The 23,916-nt window shown below is 37.4% G+C and overlaps 1 protein-coding gene across 17 annotated transcripts in view; it reads left to right on the top strand.

The window, feature by feature from the left end:
* The window catches only part of LOC108698543 (ras/Rap GTPase-activating protein SynGAP), a 117,432-nt gene that overhangs the window by 66,346 nt on the left and 27,170 nt on the right, over positions 1-23,916 (top strand). For 14 of the 17 annotated variants that reach the window (XM_041572850.1, XM_041572834.1, XM_041572837.1 and 11 more), the window contains 10 exons: positions 3,957-4,048; positions 7,476-7,597; positions 8,270-8,423; positions 8,702-8,800; positions 17,955-18,509; positions 21,275-21,419; positions 21,510-21,654; positions 22,320-22,559; positions 23,295-23,499; positions 23,686-23,864. In XM_041572850.1, the coding sequence (XP_041428784.1) occupies positions 3,957-4,048; positions 7,476-7,597; positions 8,270-8,423; positions 8,702-8,800; positions 17,955-18,509; positions 21,275-21,419; positions 21,510-21,654; positions 22,320-22,559; positions 23,295-23,499; positions 23,686-23,864 (1,936 nt within the window). Of the gene's footprint in view, positions 1-263; positions 321-3,956; positions 4,049-7,475; positions 7,598-8,269; positions 8,424-8,701; positions 8,801-17,954; positions 18,510-21,274; positions 21,420-21,509; positions 21,655-22,319; positions 22,560-23,294; positions 23,500-23,685; positions 23,865-23,916 lie in introns of all 17 variants that reach the window. The other 3 variants (XM_041572842.1, XM_041572835.1, XM_041572849.1) reach the window with 2 other exon arrangements.

The following is a 23,916-nucleotide window of genomic DNA, read 5'->3' as shown; positions in this document are numbered from 1 at the left end:
CACTACTCTGCCATTCTGCATTCTACACTGGCCACTCTGCAGTCTATACCTTACCCTGCAGACCATTCACACATTGTAAGCCCTTCTAGTGCAGTAGTGTACATTCTGAACCTTGCACCTTGCATTATATATATTGATCACACCCTACACACTGTACACCTTTATTTCCTTCTACCCATACCATTCCCCACCTTCACAATACCCCTACATTTACAATTACCACACAAAGCCTCACAACTTTTTCTTGGGTTAACCCTTAACAGCTTGGGGCCAACTCAAGGTTTTGAGCATGAAGTCTGATGGAAACTGAAAGTTTTGAGGTGAGAGGGAAGAAATTGTACTCCTGTCTGCAAGCCAATGTGTTTGAACAACTGAAAATGTATGCATGTGTATCTTTATATACAGTAGCTAATTGTATTCACCTTTGCCAACGTATACAGATATATTTGTGATCCACTGCATCTCATTTTTTAAAAAAACAAGCCAAGTGAAGCCTGGGACTAATACAATTGAACAGTGAAATGGCTATACCTATGTCTGTGTGTTCCTGTATATATGTAATGTTTAGGCTGTGCCAGGACCTTCAATTTCTGATGTAAAATTTGTTATAACAATACAAATGTTAGTATATATATATATATGTATATATTTACAAAGCATATATATATATATATACAGTACATATAGTGAGAGAGAGAGAGAGAGAGAGAGAGAGAGAGAGAGAGAGAGAGAGAATGAGATGTATATATACACACACACAGATATATGTATGTACATATGTATGTATGTATATAAGACCTTTCTTCAGTGTATTCCTCACAAAAAAACATAGACATAGAGCAATAACCATAGAAGCTGCTTGGTATTTAAGAGGGCCTGCTAGGGAGCATATATTATATGATCAATGCTTTTATGACAAATGTATTTGATAAGATGGTTGTTAACTGAAAAAAAATCTGTTTGCCTAGGCACTTTGTGTAGAGAAATGTATTTTCATATATGCATGACTATGTAAATAGCTATATGTTCTTTGTGGAGTGAAGCGTGAAGCTGTCTGTCCATAAGTTTGTGTGCTATGAGCTGGAAACGGCACAGCTGGATACTTATCACTATGTGCATGCACATATACACCTGTGTAGCTGCCATCTATAGGATTTTAATATGCTTGGTGGTTTTCAGTACAATTGGGTTAAATGTGTGCCTGTGTATTTGCACCAAAATTTGACATTTTCTGTGTTTATCCTTCTATGACCCTATCAGTATATACCTTGAATTCTTTGCACAGTGAAGCTGCACTTGAGAATTTTGAGGCTATCACCTGTGTTTCTCTTGGAGTATAGCTATGTGTAGATGCTGTACCTGTGTGTGTGTGCTGTGAACTGCATGGCTGTGTGTGGGTGGATTATATACTTGTATAGAATGATTTCACTGCTGTGAGCCGTCGCATTTCAATGTGTCTGTGTGGGCGTCTGCACAGAGCTCTGTGTGTGTGTTGTATACAGCTCTGTGTGTATTATATACTGCTCTGTACACTGGTGTTTTATTTAGTGTTATTGTGTTTATGTTAAACACAATATGTGCTTACGTGTGAGTTCAGGTTTACATTTTGTGAGATCTGGGGTATAAAACTTGGGTATGTAATACTAGTCTCTGTATACTCACAGGCACATGCCAAATGCAGTATATGCGTATCTTAGTTTATATGTGTCAGTGTGTATTATTGTGTCAGAGACTACTTGTGCATATTGAATACCTTAATGCACACAAACCTAGTTAATCAGTTGAGAAGAATCCATATGCTCCTTAATGCCTGACCGACATGAATTGCTGGATAAATGCACATGGCTTTAATTTGTGTCAATGTTAGGCAATATACTGGGTGAAATCACAATGTAAGGGTACAGTTACTTGAGTGACCACCTTATTATGCATAATGCAAGAGTTTGGTGCAGTGTACATTTATGTCCCTACTGTACAAACCTAGAATGAATTATTTAGACTAGGGAGGGGTACAGGAGGAAGAAATGAGGTGAAATCCTGTAGCTAAATATGACTAAAAAGACATAGATAAAAAATAATCCAAAGATCAAGATTTATCATTTCAGGTTGGCCTCTGAAACAACTGACCTGGGATTTGGGGCAGTCAGCAAATATTACTTCTGCCTGCAGTTCTCTATATTGCCAAGGGTGGAGCAATGATAAAATGAAGCCAGAATTTAGCATTTCTTTTTTTAGCTAAAAATACTCTGTATTTCAGCTGTAGGCTTTGCATTCTTTAGACTTTGTGCTTATAGTATGTATGGTCAATGTGCATGGGATAAATATGCTTTGCCTCTGAAATTACATATATGTTCCCACAAGCCCCTGTCAGCCATTGACTGGGAGTTGTATTTCAGCATTGGAAGGTCTGTAATTTAAATATCCTGGTTAATGGCATATTTTTCATGAGTTTGCAAATAAAATACATTCATTCATGGTAAGGGCTAGATTTTATATATGAAAACACGAATTAATTAATCTCTAATTCTTGCTGAACAGCAACTCCTCTGGGTCATTTATGACCACAAGTGCAGAATGCATTGGGCAAGGTTTGACAATTGTCATGTTTCTTTACACAGCACTTTACTCACAATCCAGTATTATTAAGAATGTGTGCAGAGTTCTGTCCAGCACAATTGCACTCGATACATAAAAAAAGACACAACTGCACTTTTTTGCGTTTTTGCTGCAAATTGGATGAAAGTCGTATCCTGCATTTACAGAGTGTCCACTTCTAGAGCACACATTAGAAACAGCATTTGCATCTGGTTTGCTGGGTGTAAGTCTGATGTGCCTATTGATGCTCCCCACTTTGGGAATCCTTGAGCTATTGCAGAGTTCAGTGTGGCTGCACTAAGGTTTCCCAATGTCAGTAGGCACATTTGCACTATTCATAAGAAGAGTCAGAATGGATGCAATTTGCATCCAGATGTGAACATGGCAGAGTGTTTGAACACAAGTACTAAACTAATGTTCATTGCATCTATTTGTAAATGACCCTTCTAGTATACTCCCGTCATTTCTATGCTGAGAGTGTTTGACGGGGGGATTTGATGATGGCCAGCTCAGCAACAAATGGAGAGCCATAGGTCAATGGCTTGATTCTAACTTGTTTTAGGGTGTAAATATAATATAAAGAAGGGTAGAGGTTTTGTGCTTTGAATTATGCCTAACTTTTCCAAGTCATTGCTCAAAAGCAAGCAGTTATAACCAGGTCTGGACTGGGTAATGTGGTCAGTGCTGAACTCCACTGGGATGCAAATGCAGTCTTGTGTTAATTCTGGCTCTGCTCCTCTCGCTCATCTGCTATGGCAATCTAGCAGACAACCCCTGCCTGTCCATCTGACAATGCTTATAAAGTTATTCATGAAAAATTGCTGATGCATGTGTAGTGATGACAGAGGGACTATCATGCAAAAATTGCTTAAATTTGCATGGGGTTCTATCTGTCACCACCTTGTATGTGCCGACCAGTTCACATTCCATTAATTAACATTACTAGCCATAACTGCAAGACAGATGCATATTGACAACAGTTGAAAATGTAGGTTTGAGCTGAAAACAGAGATGGTCAAAAATCGTGTGATATGCCAAAAGCTAATGTAATTTAGGTCCACTGGGTCAGCTTCCTCTATAGCTTGAAAGTTCCCCCTCTCTAGTGCTTATTATTAAAATTTTTGTGTGTGGCCGTACTAGTAGGTAGTGGGAAGGAGGTTTTGGTGCTGGAAGGAGTAACTTGTGCATGCCACTGCTGCCTTAAGTTGGAAGACAGCAACTACATTTTGACCATTTTAATATTTTTCGTGCTACTGGTCTTTAAAAATGAAATGCTTTACTTTTGATTGTCATTATGTAATTTAGACCATTCTTTTCACTTTTAATTTCACTCTCTCGTGCATTATGCCCACAAATTGCAGATTATCAACTTGCACGTTCCCGGAGGAAAAGCGTCCCAGGGGGGAGACAGCCCAGTATGGACGCCCCTCCCGCTGCACCCTTTCGACCGACGGTAAGAAACATATAAAGTTTACTTAACTAAATCATATCTGTAACCATATTATTACTCTTCTAGTACTATTTGCTAGTAAAAAAAAGTTTACCTAGGTTACCTATTAAAGGGATCCTGTCATCGGAAAACATGTTTTTTTCAAAACACATCAGTTTATAGTGCTACTCCAGCAGAATTCTGCACTGAAATCCATTTCTCAAAAGAGCAAACAGATTTTTTTATATTCAATCTTGAAATCTGACATGGGGCGAGACATTTTGTCAATTTCCCAACTGCCCCCAGTCATGTGACTTGTGCCTGCACTTTAGGAGAGAAATGCTTTCTGGCAGACTGCTGTTTTTCCTTCTCAATGTAACTGAATGTGTCTCAGTGAGACATGGGTTTTTATTATTGAGTATTGTTCTTAGATCTACCAGGCAACTGTTATCTTGTGTTAGGGAGCTGTTATCTGGTTACCTTCCCATTGTTCTTTTGTTTGGCTGCTGGGGGGGAAAAGGGAGGGGGATGATATCACTCCAACTTGCAGTACAGCAGTAAAGAGTGATGGAAGTTTATCAGAGCACAAGTCACATGACTTGGGGCAGCTGGGAAATTGACAATATGTCTAGCCCCATGTCAGATTTGAAAATTGAATATAAAAAAATCTGTTTGCTCTTTTGAGAAATGGATTTCAGTGCAGAATTCTGCGGGGGCAGCACTATTAACTATTTTCTCCCATGACGGTATCCCTTTAAGATTAGCAACCATCCATAGCAAATCAGTAGTTAACTTTCACTTATCATGGAGATTTAGAACAATCAAAACAGACATTCTAATGGGAGTACTCAGGATGTAAAGGGATTGTATATTATAGCCCTGACTCATAAGAAATTTCATGAAGGACAACTTATTCCAAAGTTTAGAGGACCCTAAAAACAATTTGCTCTTGGGCCCAATGTCTTCTAGTTATCGATTAGTGGACCATAGAACTTTTGGTTACTATAGATGTTGCAACCATTTAGAATAAAGTAACCACTAGCACAAATACAGTATAATTAATTCTAATATAAGACAAAATTAATCAAGTGTTTGGATATGTTTGTATGCATTCTGATTGAGAGAGAAAGCTTGCCCATTTGAGACCCACTGATTTTACTATGGTATTTATTTATAAGGTTAATTCTAACCGCAGAAACAGAAAATCTGACACCAGAAAATAATCTTTTTTATACTGATCATAACATTATGTTTGAATGCTATTTATAATTTTGCCATAAAAGTATATGCCTGATGCTTTTACAATACCTTTCTTACCCCCATGTTCCACTATGAGGGGGCTGCCATATTTGTGTAGCAGGAGTCTGTTAGTATTAGAAACTCTAACTGACAAACTGAGATGGGACAGTCAGGTTGGCAAAACAGTCAGGTTTAGGAACTTCAAGTAATAATTACTTACAAAAGCAGAACTATCAGCAAAAAAGGATCAACATGATCCAGTGATTCTGCAGTCAGCGCAGGGACCCAGACTGTCCTTCTCTATCATAGACCCCAAGGCTGTGTTCATGTGGCTTGCTTAGTAAAAATAACGAAAGGGCTTTGTATACATTTAAATAGAATGCGTTTTTACCTTGCATATTTGAAAGATGTGTGCTATAATATAGTCTTAAAGTAATGCAGCCTTGGGTGCTGCTAGTTAAGCCCAAAGCTTTAACAGGATTGCAGGGCCCATATTATTATAACAGAGAACAACTATACTATTTTGAATACAATGGTTTTTGAACTAACATGGAATTAATCAAGGGTAAAATGTCCTTCATGAAGCGTTTTACACACATATAGAATGAAAACCTATTATTCAAAATTGGACTGTAAACTTCAAGAAAGTTACATTTGCAAATGCATGGCTCACAGATTTTCAATGCCATGCATGTTTGATTTTTTTTTTACAAATTTAGATCCCACCATATATTTAATATATTTATCATGTTTATTGTTAACTAATATTTTATGATGTTAGTTTTTAAAATTCCCAGTTCCAAACTTTTTGTGTTCTGGTTCTTTCCATCTTTTGCTCTCAAAAGTTTTTTTTCATTTTGACTGTTACATCTTGACATCCCTTTTTCTTTTAGACTGTATATTTTAAGGTCTTTCTTGATATGCATTGTTATTTAGAGAATGAATCATCTTAGTTGCCCTTCTCTGGATGGTTTCTATTTTATTAATAGCTTTCTGTAGACAGGGCCTTTGATGTCGCAGTTACCTTCTTATTTGTACTAATATATTTGTATGTAACCTAGCATTTTATTTCATTTCTACACCCCTTAATCACATTGCTTGTGTTTTGCCAACATTAAAATTCTTCAGTTCACTCCGTTTTATGAGAATGTCTTTTTTTTCTTCGTATACTTTAATTAACATTTTGTGTTGTTTAGCTTGAGATTCCAACTCCTTGTCCATTTCTCCAATTTCCATAAATCAATTTGCACTTGGCTGTGTCAGCTCTTCTGCAGATCCTCGTGTGATCTGCAGAAAGATGCACCTTTTGAATACAAGTGGTGAATATATAAACAGAATAGAACCAAGCATCAATCCCAGAACAACACCACTAATTGCATATCTTTTCTCTGTGAGTACACCAATAGCCCCAATTTTCTTCTACTTGAAATGCGAAAATTGTATCTACTCAAATGCCTCATTCTGTAGCCAAGAGGTAAACTGGTTAGTTTATAAGTGAGTTTTAACTTAAATTTGTGCAAATAATAGTTAGCAATTACTGACTGAAACCCATAATAATGCACATTTCCAAAAAAAAAAAAAAACTAAAGTGCAGTCATGGGTAAGAGAGTATTTCCATAGAGTTTTAAAGCTACTAAAAACATTTAAAATAATTTTTGTCATAAAAACAGACTTGTTTTAGCTGTCAAGTGCAATATATTGTCTTATTATTAAGCAAAACCTAAGAAAGAGATCTGCAATATTGTTTTGAGAGTCAGAGCCAAATAACAAAAAGGGATAATCAGATGCTGCTTGTAACTGAAATCAATTTACAAATAAGTTTAAAAACACAGAGCATTTGTAATTAATGTATATTGGAAAGTTGCTTAGAATTGAATTATGCAAAAGAAAAGAGGTTTTTGTGGGAAAGTTCCATTTAAATAGGAAACATCTGGAAATGAAATTGCTGTTTTTTAGCAATTTATGGATACAATTATTCCAGAAAATAAATTCCATACTTGTATAATCTATCCAACAAAAAATTGCATGTTTTTATTTTTTCCTCCACACATTTAAATTTTTTATGCCTATGTATAAACTATTGACTCTTGTATTATTGTCTTTTGCTTTTTTTTTTAAACAAAAGTTGCATTTGGTTTAATTCGCTGTTTTCATGCATGGCCCTTTTACTCTCTTCTAATTGGTTCACTTGTGTCCATCGCTGTATATATAGCAGGGATTCCTGAGCCGTCGTTTGAAGAGCTCTATAAAGAGGACAAAGAGTCAGCCCAAATTAGACAGGACCAGCAGTTTCCGGCAAATCTTGCCAAGGTTTAGAAGCGCTGATCACGATAGGTGAGACCGATGACTTTAACTGTATTAATTTTCTTGTGTGTTCACTAGAATGTGCAGACTGTTAACTGAACCTCAAGTTGGGATGTGCTTAGGATTCAGTATTTGGAAACATCAAAAATGTGTTTATTTGATGTATTCTTACAGTATCCATCACAGTATCCACCTTATAGTGTCATCTAGTCTAATTTTTATTGCATGTTGTGACCAATGGATTCATCTGTCTATTTACTGCATGATATGCTCTCTGAACATCTCTTGCACTGCACTGACTGATTCCACCTACCACACATGGTGCTCCATAAAAAATAATGATCTGTCCTTCCACTCCATGATGTGACCTTTTTTCAGTTTAATTGAATTGACTGCAGTTTATATTGCATTATGAACATTTCTGCATCAGCATAAGTTACTTTTGCTTACCACTTAACATTTATAAAAATGTTGTAGCCTGTTACTGAATCATGATTTCTTAGTTTATCTTCTGTCCTTACAATATTCATTGTGTATTCAATAGTCACCTAGTATATTTAATGTACACTTGCATATGTTTAACTTAAATCGTTATGCCTCAACCTGGCTGAGTAGATTCGGCACCAAATTTTCAAAATTTCCAGTTTATTTTACCCTCTGCTTGCATTCCTTTAAGTATTTGCCCTTATCTGTCCCTCTTAGGGCACGTCTCATGCAGGCCTTTAAGGAGTCACACTCTCACGAGTCCTTGCTTAGTCCTAGCAGTGCTGCAGAGGCTTTGGATCTGAACTTGGATGAGGATTCTGTGGTAAAGCCTGTACACAGCAGCATCTTGGGACAGGAGTTCTGCTTTGAGGTATGGTGAAACTGAACTATAATAGGCTAAAGGTAGACCTTGTAGAGGGTGAGAATGAGTCACCAATTTAGAATTACTTTGTACTAAACTAAAAAACTAAAACCGTGGGTCAGCTTAGTAGTGGTGTAAAAGAGCCTATTTGTAACATGCACTGGCACATAATCTCCCTGATTTGGAGGGATGGGAGATATAATTCTCTCCCTCTGAGTAGAAATGATCATTTGTGGTACTGAAAGGCCTCTCTTTCTTGCTATCTTGTCAATATCCTATTTTTCTAGGTGACCACATCATCAGGTACCAAATGTTTTGCCTGCCGTTCTGCCGCTGAAAGAGACAAATGGATTGAGAATCTTCAAAGAGCTGTAAAGCCCAATAAGGTACAGGATATAATCTTGTTTATTAATGAATCTCTGAGCTATGTGCTGCTTTACACAGCATTCCGTGCAAAGATTGGTTATACTGATTATACCAAATAGAAAAAGAATTCTTCTCTTGTAGTCTTATTGTGCTGCGTATAATTCTGCTCACTGTCAACTCCTGCATTAATTACAGTGTACAGAGTTGTGTCAGTTTTTGCATTGTAGTGCAACATAGCTTTGTTGATTTGCTAATAGTTGTATTGTAGTGATTTGCGGGCCGACCTCAGTAATTCATTTGCAGGTTGCAGACAGGGAGAGCAGGCAGAAGAGCTCAACCCGGTCCCACCCGTGCCCATGCGGCTTTCTGATTCCGTCTTCTGTTTTTATAGGCGCATGCTCACCCCCTCCTTTTTGTGATGTCATCATCAGGGCAGGCGGCATGGGCCTATAAATATTGGTGAGGAGGCGGATGCAGGCGGGCTCGGGTGCAGATGTAGGCATCACTATGTGCTTTAAAAAGCTCAGTTACCATACTATAGAAATATGTTCCACTCTACATCTAGATCTCTTGTGCTATACTGACATATTTTAAAATGAGTGCAGGCTTGCTATACTATATATAAACGGTATATAAACATTTTATATAAATTTAGAATTAGAATAATGTAGCATTGCTTGTAATTATGTTTTAGTGTGTAGAAATACAGTCAAACCCTTATTTTGCATACCCCGGTTTATGTAATCTTCGTTTTGTTACAGGCCTTCATGTATTACTTTATTTAAATGGGAGCATTTCCCAGATTTTAAGTATGTTTTCCTGCATTTTACATCATAATTGTTCCTAATTTTTCTTAGAAAACCCTGTTTACACCTGTGAATGTGATTTTTCCAGCAGCACCAATTTGTACCCTTTCTACAGAAAACCGTGATTTCACATACCCCCATTTTACTTTTCCTGGATTTTACCTTTTATTATGGTCCCATGAAAAACATAAAAGCAGAGTTTAACTGTATATGATTTAGTCTATCAAGTAGGAAAATTCTCGCAGAATATGGTAGACAGAAGGCACTCTCTTCCTTCAATTAGTATGGATAACACCTACAGTACTTTATTAGATATATATTGTAATCTGCTTTGGGCAAGGTTTTCTGTTTGCTTTACATCACTGATACTGTACATCTGAGTGCCTTCTGAACACTGTATTCATTAAGAGGCATTTATAGCATATTAATCATGGCTGGAAATAGGTGCAGTCATATATTGTTTTTATTGAGATCTGTTTGGATGCCACTGGTGTAATAAAAACAGGAGTGTGTCATTCATGTAAATGATTTGTGTTTATTATTCAGGACAGTGTTATAGTGTTATATTGCAAGATTTAATTACTGAATGTATATTGTGGATTTATACTCACACTGTACTTTGTGTAGCCAGTAATTATTGATCATTGCCAGTGATAGTGGTCCTTTGGGATGCTAAAGTAGTGTGTAGTTCCCAAGTCACTCTTGACTAATAGCATATTTTGAACATTGTAGCTTTCAGAAAATTGATCCTACCCAACTAACTTCTTAAAGTAGACCCCAGTAATTAGCAAAATATGTTAAAAATAAAATATACTAGTCATAGTTGCTATACCATGGCCAGTCTGGTCTGCTATTTGTAGTTCATTTCTGAAGTGGTAGAAACATTTCTTCTTCTACTTTGTTCTGAAACAAGCTATGTAATATTAAATGTATTTATAATGTTACACATTCATTTTTACTAAAAGCAGGTATTTTAGGGGCAGATTTATCAAGGGTTGAAGTGAATTTGAGGGAATTTTCGAAGTAAATAATTTGAAATTCAAAGTAATTTTTTTTGGATACTTTGACCATCGAATAGGATTCTACGACTTCGAATTCGATTCGAAGTAAAATAGTTTGAATATTCGACCATTCGATAATCGAAGTACTGTCTCTTTAAAAAAAACTTCGACTTCAATACTTCACCAAATTAAACCTGCTGAAGTGCTATGTTAGCCTATTGGGACCTTCTAGATCAGTTTTCTAAGTTTTTTGAAGTCGAAGAAAAATCGTTAGATCGATCGATGAAATCCTTCGAATCGTTTGAACGATTTTACTTCGACCGCAGAATACCCTAATTCTGCCCCTTAGTGTCACTGCTCCCTAGATCCTTAGTCTATGGTTTTTTGCAGATTTGTGCAGAACTGAAGTATCACAGGTAAATTTGACTTTCCTGTTGGACAGCCCTTGGCACATCAGACTTTGCCATTTGTTGGTCCTATAGGCATGAAATATTTATAAATGTCAGGGCTTGTCTGCACAAATTAAGCAATAAGGAATTTACAATTCTAGTTATATTTAAAGGAAATACAAATACAAGAAAATATATATATATATATAGATTTAAAAGGTTGAACTTGATGGATGTGTGTCTATTTTCAACCTAACTTACTATGTTACTATGTTATATACAGAGGCAGGAATACCTTTACACATTCTAATTCTTGATATTTTATTGATACAGTGTCTCATTGTGAAATTATTTGCATATCTGACATCATAGTTTGCTTTGAAACCCTCCTGGCTTGGTTATTTTGCAATACCTCTATGTATAAATACTATTTAGTTTCTTTATATACAGTATATCCTTCTTGTTTCTTTCCCATGCACAATGGGCAATTAAAAGTTCAAAAGAAAACTTGTGTTGTTAAGAACTTATTCACACCACCTGCCTTGTATTTGCTGTGTGCAAAGATTCTAGCTATCTGGTCGTATATACACCTTGTTAGTGTTGTTAATAGTAAAGCCCCTTTGTGTCTATGGTTAACCAATGGAAGTTGTAAAGAAGTGCACCATGTTAGCCAGTGAAGTTATGTGTACACACAGTGATGAAGATGCAGTTTATATCAATGTTACATTGTCACATAATAATATGACTTGAAAAGTAGATAACAGAATACTGGATACAGTTGAGATAAGTATCTAATGGTTATTCTGATCCCAGCACTTGGCCACCAAAGGGACCAGTGACATGTAAAGTGACCATTCAGTGCAATTGAACTACCAATGTCCCTACATGCTGCCTAGAGGTTACTGCTCATGAATGCACATTAAGCTCTAGTAAAGCCACTAAGAAGTATGTTAAATATTTCCATTCATTTATATTCCCACACCTGTCTACCTCACAATGGTGGTATGGTATTTGTATTGGTAATTGTATTTGGCACTGCTGAAATGCACCCTCACTGTGTTTAACTGTTGTTAATAGCCAATCTGTACCTTCTTATTCTGTTCTAAAGGGCAGATTTATCAAAATGTGAGATTAGACCTCATGACAAAAAACCATAGGGGCCTTCAGCTTTTAAGGATTTTGTAGCAGTTGTATAAAGACAGATCTGGTATTATATTTTGGAACCTCTGACCTTTATGGTCAACCAGTTACAGTTAATTATCGGTGCAAACACAAAATTGCATTTTAGCACTTAATTTATATGGCAAGTAATGAAATCAAAGCATAGTGCATGTACACAAGTGTATAATTTACACTGTCACCTTAATCACTGCTTAATACTAAGTGGAGTTTGTATCTGTATATGGGTCACACCTGTATTTCATACCACTTTCCAGAACTGTCTATGACTACTCAGCATTGTTCTCCATGGTGGTAAATGTGGCTCACACAGATATCTGATTCACTATTTATACTTGTGCCTTTCAAAACAAGCTAATTCTCAATCACTGACTCTGCTGCAGTTGTGCAGAAGTCCACATGCAATAGAATAGAGGCAAGCACACTGACATTTCAACAAGGTATTGCATCCCTTCTATTGAAATATTTTATTGTAAGTTATACTGTGCAAACAGTGTGTGGCATTATCCAGCATGCCCCCAGTCCATAGGGATCCTGTAGAGATGATGCCTGTGTATTTGATAATCGAGGGACTGTTTGGTGCAAAGGGATCTCAGGTAACTGTAGTATTATGGCAGTTCTGGGCTTAGTGCAGCAATAAAAGATGGACCATAACTGAGTTTTGAGTTGTTATTGCACTCATTATTATGATCTGTTTAGAAGGAGGTAGTAGCATTTGCACAAGCCATTTTGATTCCATGAGATAAAACAGTAACAAAACACATTCTTAGGAGGTGCATTGTTCTAAGGAATATGGGATAAGACGGGCAGAATGTTTTGCAACACTAAATCCAACAATCATTCTACCTTCAGTACTACAACAGTAACACTTTCTGCCAGTATGGGTTGTAACACCAGGGTTACACCAACCTGTGGCCTGAAATAAGGAATGAGTTCAAGTGCAGCTGTGTTTGTGATAAACAACATTTCACTGCAATTAGGTCATATATACTGTATAAACATGTCTATGAGATTTGCTATTGCTATATTCTTCCAGCATTGGGGCATATTTTAGCTAATTTCTCCCAAACACTGTATAGTTGGATAGTGAAAGAGGATTGATGACTTAAGGTGGTTAGAAAGTATAAACTGATTTACTGTACAGCAGTATGAAATATTTTCTAACTTTATAAATATGTGTTAATAATTATAATAACTGATACCTTGTGTGAGAAACAAGCTATCCAGGGCTGCCATCAGCAGGGTGCGGGATATTGTAGTTAGGGGCCCCTTGACAAAGTGGGACCTGAGATGGAATAATGCGAGTCTCAGATGCAAGAGGGGTGTAGATTGAGCACGAGTAGGCAAAAGTAGGTGTAGTTGGTGTGGATATTTCCTATTGATAGTTGGACCTATACACTAACTAATAATTATTTTGTTTATTTTTCTACAGTATACAGTAAAGAATTTCACAAATCAATGATATGTCATTTTATATGGTAATAAACAGTTAAAAGAGATTTTAAAAAATATTGAAATAACACATGTATCATGTGAGGCACCTACTTTAGGTAATATTATTTCACCAAATATCTCTATAACAGATCATAAAAGGAATGATGGAGTTAAAACATGGTTTTCGGTTAATTGCACCTTTCAATATGCAGCCAGAAATCGTATATATATGTTGTCAAGTGATAGATAAATCTCACCTTTTTTCATCTGCTAGTAATGTTACAGTATTTCATTTGATTCAACGCTAAGCTTTTCATATAACTGAGTGTAAAAATGTCATCAACCTTGCATCTTTTGACAACAATGACACAGATACTCCACTGGGTAAACATTTTTTTGCTAATGGTAACAGCAAATACTTTGGCAAAAACTTTGGGGTGAAAATGTTGAAAAGTGGCTCGACCCTTTAGACATGGAAACCAGTTTTGGATTCTCAGGGATTTCTGGATTTTTACCCAGCAGACAAGAATTCTGTAAGGATGAAATAAGTTATGAAATGTTAATTGTGTTCAGTAATTAGTAATAGTGAATGGTGAAGAATGATTAAGTTGAGTATGCAAAGGAAATGATATGTAATAACCGCATTGGTTGATTTTATTAGGAAACGTTTGAATAAGGACCTAGCTGGTGTGACGCTCAGGTGTTGTAGGAGTTGTGACTTTGCAGTGGTATTATTTTATAGTTCTTACAATAAAGGTTTTTTTATTTTATTTTTTTAAATGGTAGCCAAACCCTCATGCTGGAGCATGGACAAAGTAGGTAGTGGGTATTGTTTCATATTACATAACAATATACGTGGACAAATTGTGTATACTACAGTTTTGGGAGAGTAAAGGCAACATGTCTTTTATGTCATGGCTGTTATGTCCGAATAATGCAAGTTCTGAGTAATCTTATCTTAATACTGAGTACTGAACATATTCAAAACAGTCCAGAGGCAAATTTCTTATTCAGATTCAACATTGATTTCTCAGTGGTGCAGTTGTGGCAAGTTTACATTGTCACGTCTGGCAGGCATGTCACAGTTTGAATTTTGGAGCACGTGGGAATGCAACGATGGGCATGTATGCTAAATGGCATAGATAGAAAATGCTGCCTGGCAGCTGGCATACCAATCATAACAATTACTCCTAATTTGTCAGTGGTTTTCTTAAGGAACCTTATTCTAAGACTTACAATAAACACACTTAACAATATTTTGTCTCACACATAGTTGTTTACCTTTTGTTTGAAAATAATTCTGGGCAATAAACTGGGTGACCGTTTGCATTTAATCTGTGTTTTGTCATGCAAAATTTACCACATGCAGGGTCATTTAACACTCCCTTTAGTTAGATTGCTGTGAAGTAAAATGTATTGTCAGTGTTTGCCTGAAGACTGCATTTAAAAAAACTGTAAAGTGTATTACTATATAGCAAGTTGTTACCCATTAATTCAGAATCAAAGTACAATATAGTTGAGCAGGGCCGGAATTACAGCGGGTGCCCCTAGGCCCGCTGTAATTTGACGCCCCCGTCCCAGCTCAAATGTTAATCATCGGGACCAGAGCAATGGGTATTGGCACACAGGAAATTTAAAAAACTATTGGATCTCCTGCACATCTCCAATGTTTCTGAACCAATGTGGGTGTGTTTGGGGGGCATGTCGCCCCCTAAAGTCCTGCCGTCCTAGGCCCGGGCCTTGATGGCCTCTCCACAAATCCGGGCCTGTAGGTGAGTTGAAGTGGTTTTGGGGCAGCAATAAGTATAGCAGGCGCTGTAATAAATATTAAAGTGAAGTTCTTCGTGCCATCCATGAGCACCGTCAGTGATGCCTCTTTTTCAGGTGGTGGGATTTATATATTTTCCAATTTAATTTGAGAATTGGCAATTTTTTTAAAAAAATGCCTGTTAGTTGGCAAATGATATTTTTCCTATTTCAGTAAATTATTAAGGCATATTATACTCAAGGATGATTTACAATGCTTTTAGAACCCGGGAATGGGTCATTCCTTCATCGCCATCTCTGCTGTAGCTGTTCTGGAAAAGGTTTGTCAGCAGAATTAGAATTCTAGTCTTTGACATGTTGCTGGGAAGAGCCAGGTACCGAAATGTAAGTCCAAGCTGTGAGCTTTTTGTGAAAACACATAATTTAGTAGTTATTTTGAGCCAAACACTCTCTCTAGGCAGACAAACCATTTAAAGTGCATACAAAAAATACATCTTGCACATGCAGTTCTTAAAAATGTGCACAATGGGGTTTTTTTGTGCAAACCATGACTAAAAAGAAATTACAGGGAACTAAGGTACAAAAATTGCCACAAAATACACTACAGTGTCTAATTCATTTAATCTGTTTCCCCAACATACAGTTATATATAAATCCACACCCACTGCAATCTTAAAAAATTAAAAACTATTTTACAGTGACTGTAATAACAGGTGCAAAGTCAGCACTGGTACTTGGAACACATAGACACCATTGCAACCTTTTAAAAATAGCATTTGCTGGTCTACTTTGCTAGATTAATGAAAGCAAATATCTGACTGATTTTTGTGGGTTAGTAGATCACATTTAAAACTGCTTACAGATTACATTGCCCCAAGTTTCCTTTTTCAAATACTTTTATTATGCAGTTGTCAGTGTTACTTTGTATGTGTCACCCCAAGCCTGGCCCTTCTTGTGACCTCTCTTGTCCATCCTACCAACCAGGAATGATCCAGCAGACTATTGACCCCCGCCTTCTATAAAGAGTTTTGTCATGTTCCATATAGTGGGGAGAAGAAGAATAAAATAGAGTTTTTTGATTGTCTTCCACCATTCTACATAGGGTGAAAGTAGGATGCTTCTAGGGCAACCAGCATATACAGATATGGAATTACTTATCTGCAAACACATTTTCCTGAAAGCTCCAAATTACAGGAAGGTCATCTCCCATTTTAAGCAAATAATTGTATTGTTAACATGATTTCCATCTTCAAGATCCTTTATTTGGAAACCACCAGGTCCCAAGTATCCACAGTCATAGATCCCATCTCTGTATTGTATTACCAACTGGACAATCATCAGTAGTGTTTATAAAGAAAATTCATTATTGACAAAACAAAAGGAATGTTATGGAAATAACATTCAGCTAGCTGGAAGACAGGTAAGAATGCAGATTAGTGAAACAAACAATATGAGGAATGCTAATACATCTTGTTTTTACTACCTGTAGGAAACCAGGCCAGGGGTGTTGGGGTCCCTCAGTGTGTGAAATAAATCAAACAGCAGATTGGGAGTTTATTCTCTATAATGCCAAATAATTTATTTTACCCTTATTTGGCTGGTATAAAGGCAAGTGTAAAGATAGTTTCTAGTTCGTCAAATTGTTATATAAACTTTTGTGTAAGCATACAATGCAAAATAGAAATATAATTATTAGAAAGCATATGATTCCTCTGCCTTTTTGCTCCATATGTATTATCTTTTTTCTGACTTTTCCTGGTTCTTCGAAATTTGAATTTAAACCTATGCATGGACTGGACTGGATTCCATATAAAAGCTGCTCCATAAATTCTACCTTAATTCCATGCCCGCCACCTGTTATTATTTTTTGTATAGTAAACCCATAAACGTTTGATTACAATACATGTTGTCAACCAGGGTGCACCATGCCTAAAAGGTATAGAAATACTTAATTGTGAATATTGGTAGCTATAATGCCTTTCCAAGTCAGACACAGCTGCTGAGCTAGACCTGATATTATGAGGCTGTTGTGACTTATGTCTCCAGGTGTAAATATTTCCCCAAGGTAAAATATTGCTGATAATTGTTTTTTTTTCCTTTTTCCATTTTTTTGATTTGTCCAAGCTGCAGAGATCCACTTCTTATTCTATAAAAACCTTATATAATATTAGTTCCTAGTAGTCATTATTTAATCAAGCATAAACTAAAAAACTTAAAGCAGAAGGTCCTGAAAGAAAACTCAACCACCAGAAAATTTATATTTAAATTAGCGACCTATAAAATGATCTCATCCAATTGTCATATACATATCAGTAAACATTTATTTTACATCTTTTACCTTGAGGCAATACTTTGTGATGTGTGCTTCCTCACCGGTCACTTGAATAAATAAGGGTTCTAACAATAATACGTGTGGGAGTTAAATACAGAAAGGTTCATTCAGTGCCTGGAAGCTGGGTTGCCGATCTTCTCTTGGTCTCGTGAGTACAGTTATCAGTCCTGTCGCGCACAATTATGCCTATTAAAAGATAATTTTAAGGTGAGCTACCACTTCCAAATGTTCTTTGTATAATTATACTTCTTCTTTTCCTTTCTTAGGATAACAGTCGGCGGGTAGATAATGTGTTAAAGTTGTGGATTATTGAAGGCCGTGATCTTCCCCCCAAGAAGCGCTATTATTGTGAGCTCTGTTTGGATGATATTTTGTATGCCCGTACCACCACCAAGCCTCGGAGTGAGACTGTCTTTTGGGGGGAACACTTTGAATTTAACAACCTTCCAGCTGTTCGGAACCTGCGCTTGCACCTCTACAAAGACACAGACAAGAAAAGGCGCAAGGAAAAGAGTAACTATGTGGGCATGGTGAATGTGCCTATTGCCAGCATCAGTGGGCGCCACTTTGTGGAGCAGTGGTACCCAGTTTCTCAGCCCACATCCTATAAGGGGAAGAGCAGCTGTCCCTCCATACGCCTAAAATCCCGATACCAAACCATGAGCATCCTCCCCATGGAGCTGTACAAGGAGTTTGCAGAGTATGTCACCAACAACTACCGAATGCTGTGCGCTGTACTGGAGCCTGTGCTAAGTGTGAAGAGCAAAGAGGAGGTTGCGTGTGCTTTAGTGCATATACTGCAAAGCACAGGCAAAGCTAAGGTACATGGGTATATTCTGTGTCTTAGAAGCTGCATGTACTCTGCTTTATACTGCAAGCTTGAAGATGTATAAATCAGTTGTAGGCATATCCATAATATAGCAAATGATTGAGATAGTACACTGATAGGAATATTCATAGAGTGTGGCTAGTTATTTAGAGTGTGTATTTGCTGGATTATTAATTAACCAATTCACTATGCCTTTGGGCAGCCCTGAGAGTATTTGTACTTGGAATGGTTGATCAGCTAGAGATGCAATATTGTTGTATGGCAGATAATCTGTACTGTGGGTGTTTTCTAAGTCTTTAGTTAATAGCTGTGTGTTTTCGATGAATGTTAAATGAACGTTCTTCCAGTGATAAAAAGTCACCAAGTATATTTAAGGCAAGAACTTTGCTAACATAGGCTGTGATTTTATTTAATGTGGACATACATTATCCAATACAACATAGTATCCAACTGATTTGCCCACAGGGGGAATGAATGGATGGATACTGTCCTAAGGGTCATACATAATATAGGCACCTTTTTCTTGTTCTATTCATTTTAGCCAACAGCTTAAATGATTGGAACAGAAGTCAGTGAAGCGTAGCAGTGGTTCCTATTTAGATTAGTGATCATTTATTACTAAAACTTTACAGGCATATTTATTTTATATTCATACAGTTCACTGTCAGGTTTATATTAACTATCTATGATTTGTATACATTGAAGCAGCCTAGATGTGGAGGGTGATACCAGAAGATTGGCTATTGTTTTATGCCAGGGGTATCACACATAGGGTAGGTGGGTGTGCCATCTTTTCTGCCAAGAAAATGATTCCTTCCTTCATATTAGTTTTGCATGTAGCATGTTCATTAAGTGGTGTCTATGACCAACATAAAGATCTCTCTGGGTAAAGCAAGAAGAAAGAGATATATAAAACTGACAAGTTTATGAACTTCCATGTTCGTGTGCCCCCTCTGATTCCAGGTTCTGTTGGTGGTTGTAACCTCTGTACCCCTTGTTGCCAGTCTACCAGTGATTTCTAAGGCAATGTTATATGTTCACAGTAACTCTGGGGAATAAAGCACAGGGCAAAACAATATCAGCTCTTAATGTATCCATTAGACAACCCCATTGTGGAGATAAAACATAAAATATACAGTAGGGAACCTTTAAGATACCTGGAGCTTATGGAAGTAAGATGTCCCAAATTGTTGTAGCTTCTCTAGAGGGGAGTGAGTAGAATGCTGAAATGGCTGATTTCGTTGTTTTCTGGAGCCAGGGTTAAACTGCCCGTAGTACCAGACGATGTCCTGGGGACTTTGGCCCTAGTAGGTCACAAGCAAGGACAATTATAGAAATAATGAAACAAATAAAAATGTTCCTTTAGTATTTTTCACACGCCCAACCAGAAAATGATAGCCAACAAATGGTAACGTCAGTCTGGTTGGTTATGTCTTCACATCTATCCTGTCAAAATCTTTTTAGAAAATATCACTATGGTTAAGGTTCTTAACCCGTGACTAAAGGGTTGTTTAAAATGTGTTTTTATCATCTAAGGATCATCTAATTTAAGATGATAGGAGATTGTGTTTAAAAAGTTGTTATACTTTCCCCAGTTACATGAATCTGTTTTTCCAAAGCTACACTGAGCCAACTCCCTCTTGTATTTTTGTTTGTGGGAATCAATGTTACCTATGGAATGCGTCCTGATTAAAGGGAGCTGCATTTTTCGAGAAGTCAATTCTCTCTTAGTAGATGACATGCAGCAGTAGTCTGGTCTATCAGTGTAAGAGCTCCCATGGATGAAGGGGTGCTGCTTTTGTAGCATGTTTTACAATGTATGTTTTATATACTGCAGTGAACACCCATTAAAAAAATATATATATTTCTGTGAAGAATTTGGGTGTAATTTGGAATGTGCAGATATGCAAAACATGTTGTTATATATTTATAATGTGCCAACACATTCCATAGCATTGTACAACATTAACCTTTATAGGACCAGTAAATCAAAGCATATATGTCATGAACTGGCAAACAGCCAAGTATACATTTTCATAAGATTTTTTATTCATATGATCTCAGGTAGTAGCATTTTCATAATAGACATCTGCATAACTTGACACCATGTCATGACATGTATTTGTCCTACATTAAAACAAAGCATGAAGATCAGAAATTAGTTATTTTTAAAAAGTTCTGCAGTATATTTTAGAAGTACATGCTGATTGTCCTACTGACGTAAAATGCACTGTTTGGTTCATGGCATTTGTTAATTGTTAATCAACGCAACATGAATTCATACGTGTATTCTGCCATTTCCCTTACCAGCGGGCTTATAATAAATGTGTGTGTGTTTGTTAAGTGGAGCTCTTTACTGTAGAAGCTGTTTTGTAGTTCCTTTTTGTCCCCAGTTCCAAAAGTCTGTGATTTACATGCAAATGATAAAAAAAGAATATTGGTTAGTAAGTAGTAGTCGTGCTGAATTATGTAAGTGACTGGTCTCTCTACTGGGAGAGATGGAGTCAAAGACTCTCTCATCCTTTCTCCTTCACTTTTTCTCTTTTATCAGGACTTCATCTTCCACATGGCTGTCTCTCTCTCTCTTTTTCTCTCTCCTCTTCTCATTTTCTATTAACCCTTTCCCCCTTTTATCTTCCACCCTCATGACCTCCTATTTCTCTGTTTTTGACACTCCATCTCCTTCTCTATCAATCTCTCATTTTCTCTATCACTATTTCTCTCTGCCTCCTTTCCCCTCTTCCTCTCTCTCCCCAGGACTTCCTTTCAGACATGGCTATGACCGAGGTTGATCGCTTCCTTGACAGAGAGCACCTTATTCTCCGTGAGAACACACTTGCAACTAAAGCCATAGAGGAGTATCTGAAACTGATAGGACAGAGATACCTCAAGGATGCCATTGGTAAAGATGCTATTATGTGTATTTATTATTATGTGTATATGTGTAATTCTGTTGTACATTTTTAAAAACATTCTTTGTTTCTTTTTTCAGGTGAGTTTATTCGGGCACTGTATGAGTCTGAGGAGGACTGTGAGGTTGATCCCATGCGTTGTCCACCCTCTGCATTGCCCGATCACCAGGCCAATCTCAGGATGTGCTGTGAACTCGCCCTTTGCAAAGTTTTTAACTCTCAATGGTCAGTATCAGGTCATGTGATTTTATCTATTACACATGTGAGGGTCATTAAAGATATAATGGTTGCCTCCTACAACAAGATGTGAGGAACTGTGACCATAACCATATTACAGAGTAAAAAATGAAAGCAGACAACAATAAAAGTTGCCACCAAAGAAATGGAGGTCTCTGGGTACTAATAAACAATATTGGTGAATTATATTTTAGATTTAAATTTCTTGAGATTTCTGTCCCTGCAGTAGCTTTCTATCTCTTCCCGGGGTGCTTCACCAATGAGACGAGTTGAGGTACCAGGGGCAGCAAAATTGTCACTCCTAGTACTTTAAGAGCCGAATTTGAAACCCGGAAATTCTGCTCTTCTAGCGCAGAGAGCGCAGTTAGGCTCTCTGCCCTAGCATACTGGCCCTCTCTGCCGCCCTCGTGGACCCCCCTCAACCCCTTCAGGCGCAAAAAGGTAAGTGCACGGGGAGGGGGGGCAGCAGCAACTGCTGCTGCCTCAAGTGGCGGAGGGGCCAGGATTGCCCCTGATCTCTTCCTATTTGTTTATAATTAATGCAACCACTTTATTGTAATTTCTCCCCCCTATTCCATTTACTGCTTTTATTATATTCCTTGGCATGCCACTTTCTGTGTTTAACTTTCTGTTTTTTGTCTCTCTTTTCATAGTATGTTTCCTCGGGAGTTGAAAGAAGTCTTTGCATCTTGGAGGATGCGCTGTGCAGAGCGCGGCCGGGAAGATATAGCAGACCGACTCATCAGTGCCTCTCTCTTCCTCCGATTCATGTGTCCGGCCATTATGTCCCCTAGTCTCTTCAGCCTAATGCAGGAATACCCCGATGATCAAACATCTAGGACCCTTACGCTCATCGCTAAAGTCATCCAGAACCTGGCCAACTTCAACTACAAGTGAGAGTAGTAACATCAGGGGGAGTGTGGGTGGCATTGAAATGTTCCCACTGTGGCATAAACATTTGGTTAACAAATGTATGCTAAATACAGGATATACAAATATTTAATTACATTTGAATATATTCCCACTGGTAATATTCTTGTTCAAAGATATTTATTGCATAAAATATTTTATATCTGCTTTTAAAACCTGATATAGGTTGTATTGCTCTTTGCTTAATCTAGGCTAGTAATTTTTAAACCCTTTTTGGACATTTGAAATGACTACTTAAGCATATGAACATATGCATTACATTTCTGTTCTAATGCATTACACTCTTTTACCACTTCTCCATGGACTATTGCCTTATATATTAAGTTATCCCACCCCCAATATTACCTAGCTCACCATTGATTTAGCCCAAGACCTCAATTTAAACCCTAGAACTTGTATTTCCGTAGAGAAGTTGACCAGGCAAGTCAGCATCTAAAGATTAGCTGCCAGGGATGCTGCTTTATCCTTTTTGTTAGTCTTTGTGTTAACTGACAAGTATTAGAGACATTGACATTTGAACAGTGGCCAAATTTGCACCTGGGTAATAACTTGTAGTTGCTATAGGTTATTGCCGAGGTACAAATGTACGCAAAGTTGATAAATGAGGCCCTACATCTATATACAATACAAACCTTGTTTTTGAATGATAGTGGGCTTAGTATTATTGATGCACATCAGTACTGAGATACTGCTCTCAGCAGGTTCAGCAGTAAAGAAGAATATATGTCCTTTATGAATGAGTTCCTAGAGACGGAGTTGGCGAATATGCAGAATTTCCTGTATGAGATCTCAAACCTGGATTCGCTCACCAACAGCAGTAACTTTGAGGGCTACATTGACCTTGGGCGGGAGCTGAGCACACTTCATGCCCTGCTTTGGGAGGTGATCCCCCAACTTAGTAAGGTGAGCAATGGCTTAGTAGCCAGAAATATTATGACAAGCTCAATAGTTACAGAATGTAAAACATACAGTGAAATCTAGTGCTGAATTGCAGATGTCTGCTGAAGTATTATGTCTCTGAAATTTTATCTGAAGTCTCTTAACTACTGGAGCACTTTTACCTCTGATGCTACTCTTTTATGTTATTAGGATGCACTTATAAAGTTGGGACCCCTTCCACGCCTCCTTAATGACATCAGCCTAGCTCTCAGGAACCCCCACATCCAGCGACAACCAAGCCACCAAGAACGACTGCCACCCCCAAAACCTGTTGTCCTGAGGGGACCTTCAGCTGAGCTGCAGAGCTACTTGGTGCGAGACCTCAACAGGTACAGTTATTCTTTTCAAAGACTCTTGTTTAAGAGAATGTAAACTCATTAA

The sequence above is a fragment of the Xenopus laevis genome, chromosome 8L (genome assembly GCF_017654675.1).
Source record: "Xenopus laevis strain J_2021 chromosome 8L, Xenopus_laevis_v10.1, whole genome shotgun sequence".
Classification (NCBI taxonomy): Eukaryota; Metazoa; Chordata; class Amphibia; order Anura; family Pipidae; genus Xenopus; species Xenopus laevis.
This window is presented reverse-complemented; position numbering and strand designations above follow the sequence as displayed.